Below are 13,563 nucleotides of genomic sequence, written 5' to 3'. Positions count from 1 at the left end.
CCAGACCATGTGTTGTGTTTTGACCGACCCTCCGTGTTGCATTATAGTTTCCAAATTTTACTAAATCTCGTTCGATTTAGTGTGCTTCTCCATCTCTCTTTGTCTCCCCCTACATGCTAAGGCCTCGGCACAGAGACCCTGTCTCTCTGTGTCCCATACGTGTCTCTCCTTTGTGTCTCTGTGTTATCTCCCTCTACTTAGGTGTCTGTATATATGTCTGCGGTTCTGTTTCCTCTCTCTTAAATTTAGCTCTTCTGTGCCTGATGATGATTGCTTGCATTGCAATCGAAACGTCGCGTGCTATTATGTAATTTTATTTATTTCTACGTGACTTTACCAAAAAAAAACAGAGTAATTCCTGCAGTCACGAAAGCGCCAAATCAAGGTGTTGAGATGTTAAAACACAAAACTTAAACCTTTTACAAGGAATCATGTCTGCATTAACCACAATACTTGTGGTCAGAATGCAAACAAAAACATACTCTGATAATATATGCATTGTCTTGGAAATTGATTGGTCCACCACAGAGAGCTTTCTTTGAGCCGAGTCTCAAAACGATGTTAGACCAGAGGACGCCAAAAGGCGCACACAGCACAAAGACAACGCACTATCAGTCATGAGAGCTTGGCGCGAGCAGCTACATCATGGGACCTCCTTTGCCAGAACCAAAATGAGAATAGGGTTTCCCCTTTTTTCTGGCAACAGGTGTTGAGATGTTAGAACACCAAACTGAAACCTTTTACAAGGAATCATGTCTGCATTAACCACAATACTTGTGGTCAGAATGCTGTCCGCCTTTTGGCATCCTCTGGTCTAACACCGTTTTGAGACTAGGCTCAAAAGAAAGCTGTCTCTGGTGTGGACCAATCAGTTTCAAAGACAATGCCACATATCAGAGTGTTTTTGGTTTGCATTTTGACAAGTATTGTGGTTAATGCAGACATGGTTGCTATTTTGGTACTGGCAAATGAGGTCCCATGATGCATTTAACCTATAGCATTAACTTATTTTTCATTAAGAACCTGAAAGGTTTCGTGAACGGTATTTGCACGTGGCTTATACGTGGGTTTTCTGCGTAGCATTCCAGGGTCAGGCAGCAGCCGAGACAACTCATTGAGTGCATGTTTTGGGGGCCAAAGGGAGGAGGAATGGTTCCAACCCAGGCCTCTCAACCCTCCGTACTTGTCTCCGAGCTACATTCTTGTGAAGCTAATGTCCCCATGTGGCAGTGTTTTGGCTGTATGTGTAATGCTAGCTGCAACTGCACTACAGTCTGGACGATCAGGTGGAGGTTGTTTTATATATGGACACGTCTTGAGTAGGTAAACTGTTGAGTCTTGACATGAATAATTTTACCTTAATTATAAGTGCAGCAGCATTGACTGCAGCTTTGCGATGGCAGTTTGATATGGGATGAAATTGGCACAAAGGTAAAGTTTCACCTGCCTACCAATGACATCTGAACATTGCGTAGTCGGGATTGCATGGTACTTTAGCCATGAGTGGATTTTTAATTGAAAAACTTTCGCTTGCGGCCTATTTATTGTGGGATGTGATTTTTAATACCCTGCTCATGTCTTCTTCTGGTACAACAAAACTTAAACTGCTGAAACCCTGCAGAAGCCTTAACTATTTTTTTGATGTTGCATCCTCACATGTGCTGTGCTGCCAATTGCCATGCACCATACTTTACTGTGGTAGATGCCGTGTAATGATGCCAAAAACGGACCAACAGTTACAGGTTTGTTCACGTGAGCCAATCGGTACAAGAATCTTAATATTCTGACTTATTGAACCAGGAATACAGTTACCGTTTTACCAGTTGTCATTTAACACCACGATTAAGTGATAAAGTTTACACATTGCACCAATAGTAACATTTACGATTCAAGTGAGAATGAGACAAACACGTGGCCACCAGTAGTATTTTTATTTTAAATCCCACAAATCACGTATATAATTCAATGTAATCTTACACATTGAGTTTGTGATGTGCACTGCATTTTTTGCTTCTGCTCTTAAATGGAGTTGTGGTCTGGTGAAGGGGCTTCATGTACAGATCTTCTCAAGCAGGGTCTGCCAGTCACTGTGGGCCCAAGGCAACCATCCGAGATGAGGGGGTGGCACAGAAAAGGGTTCACACACATTACCAGATGCAGGGGAGCACAGACACCACAGGTTAAAACCCCCCCCCCGTTCTATCTCCAGTAACTGAGCAGGCTGATCCGAGTGATCGGCACTGGCCTGGGCAAATAGACCCTGCCAATACCACGGGTCTACCATGGCCCATGACTCCACAGCAGTATGTCCAGGCCAACACCACACAGGCTTGGGAACGGCCTGGGTGGGGGGGGTGTATATCCTGGAACCAAGCCGGGCTTCTCTTGTGCCACCGAGTTGTTTGGCAGTCTTCCTGGAAATGCGGAGCGAGCAATCGTGCAGGATGGTCGTCTCAGTTGGTCACCTCCTCCCCGGAGTGAGCCACCTCTGGTGGGTGCCCGACCTGCCAAGCCCCCATGCACCTCACAGCACGGGCAGGGGCTGCTGCGTGAGCAGCAGTCCGAAGCGGCGCTTCAGCATAATACGGTGGCGCGAGAACTTGTCATCGGGGGAGAAGCGTGCGGGGTGGGCAGACAGTGTGGGGCCGCCCTTGGGGTCCTGCTTCTGCGAGAAACAAGAATCACCGCACGTGCCTGATTAAACACAGTACCTATCTCAAAGAATCACAAACACCCGACTCACCACACATAACCGCTTTAGCACAGCATATATCTCAATGACTAACATACAACTCAAGACTAATGACCACATCAGCAATGCACATCATCACAAATGGGTCCGCTTTCATCATTTTGGGATGTGCTCTGCAATGTAATATGGTATTATTTATATGGAATGGGGTAAGTTGCTATCTACATATAATTGCATCCATTTAGCAGGCATGGACACAAGGATGTGAACATGACCAAATCACCCAGAATGCATCTTGGCAGATCACTGAGGCTAAGCAAAGTTGAGCATGCACAATGCCTGCACAGGCAACCACTATAAAGAACCACTAAGGCTGTGGTTCTCAGTGCATGCAGCACAGGCCGATGTAGCAAACTCCATTGCTGTAATGTAGTATGCTCACATGTCTATGCGACCAGATTTCACCAACCCTCACTGTGACCAGCATGGGGAAGTATGGTAAAATAACTTACACTTATTAACTGGTAGTTGATAATAATTTTTTTAACCAAAACTACGTTTACAGTAGTACACAAAGACAAATAAAAAACTCAAGCGTTCGTCAATAGCACTGCCTTAAAATAAAAAAGATTACAAAGATTTAGATTGCCTACTAAGAGATAATTCTGCACGTACCGATTTAAAGACGGATCAGGAAAGTTATTTTTAAATGTAATTCGTATCAGGCCCCATGTTTTAAAGTGCAGTCTCGCAATCGTATCTCCTATCTCTGGGCTGTGAGACCGAAACGTCGCCTATTACATACATTCCCATGAAGGCAGAATTCTTGGCGAACGTGTCGTGTTTGGTTTCCTGTCGTGTGCAATGCAAAGGCGGTGGTGTCGGTGCGGGCTTGCGGATCTGCAGCTGTGCGATTCACTTTGCGAGGCTACGCGCGCCTGGGCTTCCACGTGCTAAGCAGCTGCTCCACTCTGTGGTCATGTACAATCCACTGCTGGCCTCTTCCCGCCGTCTATATTTATATGGCCACACGCAGGTGATCATGCGGTCCCATTACAGTTATCTGGCTATTTTATTATCCTGTGTACAGGTATCTTCGGCGATATTGCTTTGAAGGCCACGAGCGTGTGGGCGTTGTGTAGCAGCGCCCATTTACGTCGGCTGGAATACGAGGTATAGGAAAGCTAGACATGTCACGAAAATTAACAAAGGAACTCGCAATTCACTCAATGTAACGGAAGCAAAACAGTAGCGTCCTTCAGGGATCCGGACCTTCGCGTAAATATATATAAATAAGTATTCATTTGCACACCTCGTCAGCCACACGGTTTGTGAGGGGGAGTTCGTACGTGCATCAGCAATGGCTTCGACACAAACATTCGGCGTTTTTAATCGGCAGAGCTGTGAGGGGGTGTCTCGTTTCCGAGGCGGCCGCGGTGTAGGCCGCGCTGGGCCTACACAGCAAGGGCGCGCCGCAAGGCACGAGGCGGTATCCCCTCCCCAAACTCCCAAACCCCCACGGCCGCTCGCTATCTCTGAGCCGTGCACGCTCACCTTGAGGGTGTAGACCCGCTCGCCCGCCTCATCGACGTAAAACTGCAGGAACATCTCCGCAGCTGCGCGCTCCGCTCCACGTGTCGGCGACTCGAGCGGTGTGGCGGAAGTGGCTTCTTCCCGAAATCCGGAACGGGGCGTGTCGAACTGTAAGGGGGCGTGTCGAAGGAAAGAGGGCGGGTCGAATGAAAGGGGGCGTGTTGAACGAAAGAGGGCGTGTCGAACGGAAGGCGGCTGCCTCTTCCGGAAAAGGCAGAGAAGTCGGAAGTTCATATTCTTAGTTTTTTCGGTAAAGTCACGTTGAAGGGAAACAACAAAATAATAAAATATATATAAAACAATAAAAAATTCTCACGACGTTTCGACCATAACTCAAACGGTCGTTATGGTCGAAACGTCGTGAGAATGGTCGAAACGTCGTGAGAATTTTTTATTGTTTTATGTATATTTTATTATTTCGTTGTTTCCCTTCAACGTGACTTTACCGAAAAAACTAAGAATATGAATTACTGCAGTCACGAAAGCTTTAAATCAAAATTTAAGTCGGAAGTTGTTCAAGTTTACAGGAGCAGGCACAAACAACACAGACCCCACAGTCAACACGGCAGAGTCCATCACAGACAACACAGACCCCACAGTCAACACGGCAGAGTCCATCACAGACAACACAGACTCCACAGTCAACACGGCAGAGTCCATCACAGACAACATAGACCCCACACTCAACACGGCAGAGTCCATCACAGACAACACAGACCCCACAGTCAACACGGCAGAGTCCATCACAGACAACACAGACCCCACAGTCAACACGGCAGAGTCCATCACGGACAATACAGACTCCACAGTCAACACGGCAGAGTCCATCACAGACAACACAGACCCCACAGTCAACACGGCAGAGTCCATCACAGACAACACAGACCCCACAGTCAACACGGCAGAGTCCATCACGGACAACACAGACTCCACAGTCAACACGGCAGAGTCCATCACAGACAACACAGACCCCACAGTCAACACGGCAGAGTCGATACTGACAGCACAAACGCAACAGGCTAAATATATTCATTAAATTGGTTTTTGGGTTAGATCGCGTAAATATATAAATGTGTCGTTAAAACCCGCCACCACCCGACACAGCCAACTAGTAAGGGTTGTCACGTAAACAGAACGTGGCCAATTCGTCACTAGTACACACACACCGGTGTGTTAGAGAGCCAAGCCACAACATTTGCAATCTGAGTACGACGTTTCGCTAGTAATTACAACTAGCTTCATCAGGCGACAGATTAGCGGAGAAGTCTTACTGGTGGTGGCGGGTTTTAACGACATATATTTACGCGATCTAATCCAAAAACCTCTACTATGGCTGATATTGGTCGCGAAAGCCTGTGTGTTAAACAGGCTCAATAAATGTACCAGTCTTATTCTTAGTTTTTTCGGTAAAGTCACGTTGAAGAGAAACAACAAAACAATAAATATATAAAACAATAAAAAATTATCACGACGTTTCGACCATAACTCAAACGGTCATCTTCAGGTGTGTTGGTTTGCATAAATGTATTTTTAAACGGCGCATTTATTTATAAAAAAAATTTTTTATAAAATATATTTATATAATTTAAAAATAAATGTATGCAAACCAACACACCTGAAGATGACCGTTTGAGTTATGGTCGAAACGTCGTGAGAATTTTTAATTGTTTTATATATATTTTATTATTTTGTTGTTTCCCTTCAACGTGACTTTACCGAAAAAACTAAGAATATGAATTACTGCAGTCACGAAAGCTTTCAATCAAAATGTACCAGTCTTGTTGGGTATTTCATTGACATGCTTATTTCTCTGCTGCAGCAGCTGCTCCAGCAGACCCACCTCTCTCTCTCTCTCTGCCCCCTTCTCCCTATTTAAGGCCTCGACACAGAGGCATTGGGCCTCTGTGTGTCTATGTTGTGTGTCTCTGTGTGTCTTTGTGTTGTCTCTCTGCTTATGTCTGTGTGTCTCCGTGTCTGTGTTTTGTCTGTCAAATTTAGTTCTTCCTGATGACGGTTGCTTGTGTTGCAATCGAAACGTCGTATTCTATTATTTAATGTATTTATTTTTTCTACGTGACTGTCGAAAGAACCCAAGAGTAATTCCTGCATTCACGAAAGCTTCAAATCAAGTTTAGGCTGAATATAACCACTCTAGGAATAGTTGAGGCATTGTGTTGATGCTTGGTATGCTATCTATTAAAAAAATAATTATAAATGTCACATTTTTTAACGAACATAACCCGTGTTTTTTCCCCAAAAAAATGCATTTTCCCCTTTTTGAATGTTTGCTTTCACCTAACGCTTTGATGTTAGTGCCACCAGAGGGCATCGTGTTACCAGTACAATACGGTACAGTAGTTTAATGTTTAATCGTAAAGGAGCTATATTCAATGTCGAAGTTTGCTAGTACTGTACTATGGTATTATTATTGTCCACCAGAGGGTAGTAACACGTAGCCAGATTGTTTAGTATCCATAGTTCAGTGTATGTCGACCATAAGACATCACGTTTTATTGTGTTTAACCAATTGCTGCTGCCCAGATGGCTGTGCAGCTGATGGGATGCGGAAAAAAACACTTGTATTTATTACGTGCACAGATATGGAAATGAGAAGTATTGTCTCCTTTTGTAAAGCAATACATTTTTCATATAATTATAATTTTCTACATGACTTAAGTTGCCCATCATATAAAAAAAACAATTTCGTGAACAAATTCTGATTATTCGCATGGAACTTGAGCCCTTTGCAAACGTAAGTACTCCTGAATAAATGTGTATGTACTGTATATATGTAATCGGGGTTGTGGGGGAAGGACAACACACTAAACACAAAAATCAGTTTTAAAGAAATGAGTTTTCAATCCAGATTTAAAAGTACACAGCTCCCAGTGGTTTTCTAATAACCGAAAGGAAGAGCGTTCCAGACGGCCGCAGAAGCGCATCTGAAAGCGCGTGATGCGGTGAGCGTCTTTGTTCGATGGCTATCCGAAACCTGCTGGTTTATATTCCTTGACGAGATATGTGAACGGGGGTGGGTGTGGGATTAGAATCGTATTAGAATCACACTGCAATCGAATCACTCTATCCACTGCTGGATTAATGTACCATCTCAATGGAACCGAATAACTGTATACAGCATATATAATAAAATTAAACCTAATCAAAACTCATACAATTATAAATCGTGACAGTTATAATCATTATTATAACAATCACACGTTGTGACAATAATGCATGACACACGATGTGAAAAAAATATATGTAACAAAAAATAAGATTTGTACGAAGGCCCCTGAAGACATCACAAGTGCCGTGTTTACACTTTGGCAGCCGAAAGGCGAAGGCGTGCCTGTGGGGGCTGGGGGAAATCACGTGGAGCCTCGTCGGGTTGACGCTGGAATATTCCATAATTACAGCAAGCCCGGGCTTGTCCCACGAACGTAATGTGCCGGCAGAGTTTGTCTGGTGTCAACTGGCAATGCTGTACATCAGTGGGGTATTTGGATTCACACGTAGGCCTTAGCTACTAATATTATCCATAATAGAGGGGGGGTTGGGGTTAGATCGTGTTAATATAAATGTTTATTTAAACCCGCCACAGCCAATTATAAGGTTTGTCATGTAAACAAAACATGCCAATTCGTTACTAGTTCAGCACACCAGTGTGTTGAAGAGTAAATCCCACAACATTTACAATTCGAGTACGTTTTGCCGGTGATTACATCCAGCACCATCAGGTGACAGCCACAATTCTTGCTGTTGCCTGATGAGGCTGGTTGTAATTACCGGCGAAACGTGGGTTTATTCTACACGCTGGTGTGTGGGCCGGTGCCGGGTTTAACGACATTTAAATTTACGCGATCTAACCCCAAAAAAAACCGTATTGGAATGTGGATGTTAACATATGGGTTCCGTGTCGCCTTGTGGACAAGTTGTGTTACGTTTTCTACGCACAACAATGAGGTTTTATAGGATGCAGTATTTGGTTTTCCAACATGAATACGTTATTTTGGAATGCATCTTGTTCATTGACCAGGTGACTCCTCAGTAGAGCGGCTCGCAATCTGAAGTTTGCGAGTTGAAATCCTGGTTTGGGGTTGACTCAGCCCATCATCCGATAAGAGTTTGATACGAATTATCACCTCATCTTGGGGAAGTCAACAGTGGTTATATGGGGGAGATTTTCCCCTGCCAAAGAAATGTAGAATTTCCATCACTCAGGCCTGTATACGGGAGATGAGTAAGACCACCTGATTGCTCTTTTGAGCAGGAAATCGCTTAGACTTTTGTATTACATCGCAGGACTGAGAGTTGGCTACAACTTGGGTATGCTTTCATCCATCAGTGGATTGATCATTGCTGATGATGAAACTAAGTATAGGATTTTTTTGTTTGTTACCATACTTCACCACGCAGGTCAGTACAGGCTTGTGAAGTGAGGGCTTCGGGCTGATTCAAATACAACTCACCACTGATGTCAGTGCAGTGCGCTAACTTTTGCATCACCAGTCAACTAAAACTAACACGAATAATGCAATTTAAACTTAGCTCTTCTGAAACATAATTTGTGCAGTGCTATATTTACAACACGTGTACATGCCATACTTTGCTCATGCTAAAGTAAAAACGAAAGGTGTCTAGAAACCCCCCCCCCCCCCATAAAACAGTTAAATAAAACAATGGAGTGTCTACTGCCGCAGTCTTCGAAGACGCCGACATCAAAATTGTGCGTACTTGAAATATATTGGGAGTTCAGTGGATTTAGTGCAACGAATGCCCCTCACAAACACTGCGAGCCCCAATGTAACTAAATAGCAGCATGTTGTCAGCCGCTGTAATGATTCTGCACCATGACGGCAGCATCTTAGCGTCGCAACTACAGTACTCAAGGAACATAAATTCGACATGGATAATTTATTTTCCATTTAAATACCATCTGCTGCACAAATAGCTTAACAAATTGCATGTTAAATACATACGTTCAGCTCCCAACAGTATTCCAGTCAGGTTTAATGCAGAATCATTGGCCAAATGACGTGTACAGTACTCTTGGAGCAGAGCAGGAAGCAACTTGTGAAAAAAACTGCTGTGCACGAATACACAGTGGTCATTAGCAGAGACACACTAACCACACTTTATTAATACTCTTTGGTTATTTCGGTAAAGTCACGTAGGTAGAAAAAAATCATAGATCACGACGTTTCGATCGCAACGCAAGCAATCGTCATCAGGTGGAAGATGACGAAAGAACCAAAGAGTTTGGATTCCTGCAGTCACGAAAGCTTCAAATCAAGACGCTGTATTAAATTAAGTGTCGCAAACAAAATGTATTGTCAATAATTTTAGTCTCTACAGGGCAGCCCATCATTCCGCCAGGGTCGATACAATAAATACCACTTTGTGGGGGGGAAGTCAACAATGGACGTCCTTTGGAAAGACATACCCCTGCCACAGGAATGAGGAATTTCCACCACTGGCTTAGGAATGCAAACATAAGGGGAGTACGACTTCATTGCTCACTTGAGCAGGAAATCACTTTGACTTGATTTGCCATAACACCCACAAAATAGCGTTCGACCGCAAAACGTAAAGCCGTTAGCTTCAAGCAGCTAAATAAACGGCAAGATTTCGATTTAAAGCTTTCGTGACTGCAAGGATTAATCTTCTTTGGTTCTTTCGGTAAAGTCACGTAGAATGAGAATAAAATAATAAATAAAATAAAATAACAATAAAATTCTCACGACGTTTCGTGAGATCCTGCAACGCTGCACAGTCGACACGTAACCTCCAGGACTTGCCTCAACAGTCTCCTATGATTTGGCCTTAGACTTAATTAGACTCACAGAGAGACCCACAGACTCACAGAGAGACCCATCCACTTACATAGAGCCATCGTTCTGCCCTAACAGTCTCCCACCATCCGCTGTTCGGTCTCCTCTTCCCCTTGGCCGTCAGAATCGTGTAGACAACTCCAATGCCCATCCTGCTTACATGCCGTTTTGAGCAATATGTTCCTTCTGTAGAATCTTCGCAAGAGCCATTGACACGTTCAGACCAGCACTCAAATGCCACGTGTCCACATTCTAACTAGTTGTGCACAGAAGGCATGGAAGTGCAAAGACAATTACAGAGCACAACATGTCTTAATACAGAGCAGAATATTTCAAACAAGAGCCATATAACTGCAATAACCTTTCGAGGTAACCGCACAGATGTATTTGTTTTTTTGCCAGGAAGCGTCTTACAGTGTGACAAACATTGAACACAAGCACCATCTCCCAGCGTGGCCTCGCTCCGACCCGGCCACGCTCCCCTTCTAGAACCTACTCACGGGTTCCCGAGCTTCCCTCACGTGCCCCCTCTGTAACCTTTCCCCTACATCCTTCTCTCTGGTTTATCACGTGACCCGCTGACAGACAGGGCTGCTGCAACTGCAGATCCCCTATGCTACGTAGTGACCAATTCCATGTCACTACACTTGTATGGCCCTTTGGCAATACATTGCTGTAAGAGGGCTTCCCGACACCGTGTCGGTCGTCAGGGTTTTCTTGACCATACTTTTTGATGATAGAATTTGACTTTGCCGCAATGGTCAGGTCAGGTTGGTGAAGGCGGAGAGCATAAGACGTGGAAGCCTGGAAGTGCAACATAACAAAGCATTCCCCTGCACTGGAGTCTGCTGCCCACCACATGATCTCACAGGGTATAACACGCTTTATGCATGGTGGTCGCCCATTCAAGACAATTTAAGCTCACCTTTGCTTATCTCCTTTTTCTTTCTGACACTAATGTGCCCATTCAGGGGTGATTTGGCCATATACACACGACATAGACAAGCTTTGCAGTTCCATTATCATGGTATAGCCGATTTAAACAAAAACAAAATTTGCCCAAAGGTCAATACAAGTATATACGATGACAAAATGCGTTATTGTTGTTGCAAATTACAACTTCCAGAACACATCGTCTCTCCACGGGTAGGGTTGCTATCATCCGGATTTCACCCAGCGATTCCAGGAGTTGGCGTCTGTGTCCGGATGGCAGGAATTAATTTGTACCGAGATCTGGTGCCGGTATTATGTTCACATTTATCATAGTAAACTGCAGGTTTTAATTTTAAATTCTTACATATGCAAATATGTTCAGGAGCTAAATATCAATGTCGTGGTCTGTTGGCCGTGAGAGAGCTTCAGGGGAGAGTTTTTGTAGTTTTCTATTCTTTCGTTTAATGAGTGCAGACCACAGTGGTTTGCTATATGGTCCATAGTTTGGGTTGCATGACCACAAGGATACTACTGTAGCTTGAAGCAACTGTGCATATAAATCTGTTGATGTTCTGTGAGCGGTTAATGGCTACACCGTTATCTTCAAAGAATGTAACATCCAGGAGGTGCGATGTTTGGGTGTCAAATGAGGCGCTTATTCTGGACGTACACGTTGTTCGACTCTGTTCGCCAGTGTTCTTCCGGATCTGGATGAGATTCTAGGATGGTGACAGCGCAATGCCAGAAGGGGGATCAGGACTTTCGTTGGTGGCGAGGTACATTGTTGAGGTCTTGGTTGATGGGAAGTTGTTGGCAAGACAGTCTCTGCGAATATTTGGTGGCAGAATGTTCGCCAGAACAGCTAGCCAGGAGACTGGTGTCGGTTTCAGCATTCCAGTCATGATGTGCATCGCGTTATTCAATTTGTGTATCGAGCAGTTTTGTGTACGAGCTTCCGGAGCAGGCTGGAGCGCAGTACTCTGAGCAGATCAGTCAGAGGACGGCAGTTCGCAGCACATCAGCTGAGGCGTCCAGGTCATTCCTGCAAGTTTACGAAGCAGTTTTCATATATCTACGCTCACTGGGCAGGGTTTGATATACAGTGGAAAAGGTGGCAAATCTAGACAGTGTATGACGATGTGTTCTTGGCCATGACAAATTCCCAGAACAAGACCCCCATGTCCCCGTTGAGTCATGTGTTGCCATTTCGTGTTATTTTAGATTTGCTGTTAAGAGTAGGGAGCATGAGTTTGGATACCTATACACACACAAGAGCCACCATCGTCGTGTTAAGACAGCAATTCAGCTTCTGTCTGGATAAGTGGATAGTCTAGACCGCAGTCTAAGCATACATTGACATTTCTTTCGCATTTACAAAATGCTAATACTTTTGTAACACGTGAACACATCAATCGTGAGTGCCAAGTGGCACAGCGATAGAGCAAGCGGCTCGCAATCGGAATGTTGCGACTTTAAATCGTGGTATGGGGATATTCTTAGCCCACCATCTTTTTTGTGGTCAATAATAATATATTAATTTTAGACTCGCCCCCGCCATAGGAATGTCGAATTGCTACCGTTAGCTCAGGGCTATAAACAGGAAACTCACGTTGTCTCAGAGCAGGACATCGCTTTGAATAGTGCAAAAACGTTCGTATTATTTTTAGACTGTGTACCAAACTGTGCAAATATGGTTAGGAATACGATTAAATAATTTCCAAACACGACAGAAAATCGATAATAAATAGAAAGCTCAGCAGCCGCGTGGGGCTATTCAGCAGGCTTCACGCGATCTTTTTAGGCAATTATTTGCCCTCGCATTCTCAGTCTTATTGCCATGGCATTCCCAGGGAAACGCGTCACCTGTGGAGCCATGTGATCCCCTCTCCCCAGCATCGCCCATGGAAAGCCGAGGTGAACAGCGATTCAGTCACCTTGCTTTGTTTTCTGCTATGGAAATGAAATGTGCACCCTTACCAGAATTCATTGTGAGGAGGTATTTAAGCGTACAGGAAATAACAATAGTTATAATAAGGAGCATCACCTTATCCTGGTCTCCTGGGTTCTCACATGGTTAAATAACATATACATGAAACTCTACACACTTCATATTATTTCTCGAGCACATATTTGTTTTATAGCTGAGGGGCCTTTGCAAGAGAGATATCGATGAGACCACACCTGGTTCGTGATCGAGGATTGCCCCTACTGTCTATGTGTCTTGCGTGTTGCAGATTTGACTGCGCAGTACTTAGAAGTTAAAGCAACTCATTGATATAAAAAATGTATTTTTTTTGTATAATTATCTCCACCCTTTCACAGTCCTAATATTTAAAAAACCCGTTATGGTCGCATGATCAATTATGTTAAATCATCAATTGAAATGTATTGTAGTATTGTGAATGGAAGTATCAACTCTTAAGCTGCTATATTTAAAAACAATTTTGATGTCATTGTTCTGATTCACTGATGAACCAGAGATGTGTTTTAAAAACTAAGCGGTGAGTTTAGCTT

At 43.9% G+C, this 13,563-nt stretch overlaps 1 protein-coding gene across 1 annotated transcript; it reads right to left on the bottom strand.

Moving 5' to 3' along the window:
* Positions 1–1,912: 1,912 nt before the first annotated feature.
* On the bottom strand, positions 1,913–4,393 carry NOP10 (NOP10 ribonucleoprotein). Its single transcript, XM_032980540.2, has 2 exons — positions 4,247–4,393; positions 1,913–2,665 (listed from the first exon to the last, which is right to left on the bottom strand). Exons 1-2 carry the CDS (start codon positions 4,298–4,300, stop codon positions 2,525–2,527), a joined length of 195 nt encoding a protein of 64 aa, XP_032836431.1. The 5' UTR covers positions 4,301–4,393; the 3' UTR covers positions 1,913–2,524.
* Positions 4,394–13,563: the final 9,170 nt, after the last annotated feature.

Source organism: Petromyzon marinus, chromosome 3, assembly GCF_048934315.1.
Source record: "Petromyzon marinus isolate PM22_M1 ecotype Great Lakes invasive population chromosome 3, UKy_Petmar_22M1.pri1.0, whole genome shotgun sequence".
Lineage (NCBI taxonomy): Eukaryota > Metazoa > Chordata > Hyperoartia > Petromyzontiformes > Petromyzontidae > Petromyzon > Petromyzon marinus.
The sequence above is the reverse complement of the archived record's forward strand: the minus strand, read 5'-3'. Positions and strand labels throughout refer to the sequence as shown.

Excerpts from the sequence above, each read along its gene's own strand:
- NOP10 (XM_032980540.2), bottom strand. The coding sequence starts at position 4,300 with ATGTTCCTGCAGTTTTACGTCGATGAGGCGGGCGAGCGGGTCTACACC. Across the intron at positions 2,666-4,246 it reads AGCGGGTCTACACCCTCAAG|AAGCAGGACCCCAAGGGCGG; the intron begins GTGAGCGTGCAC and ends TGTTTCTCGCAG.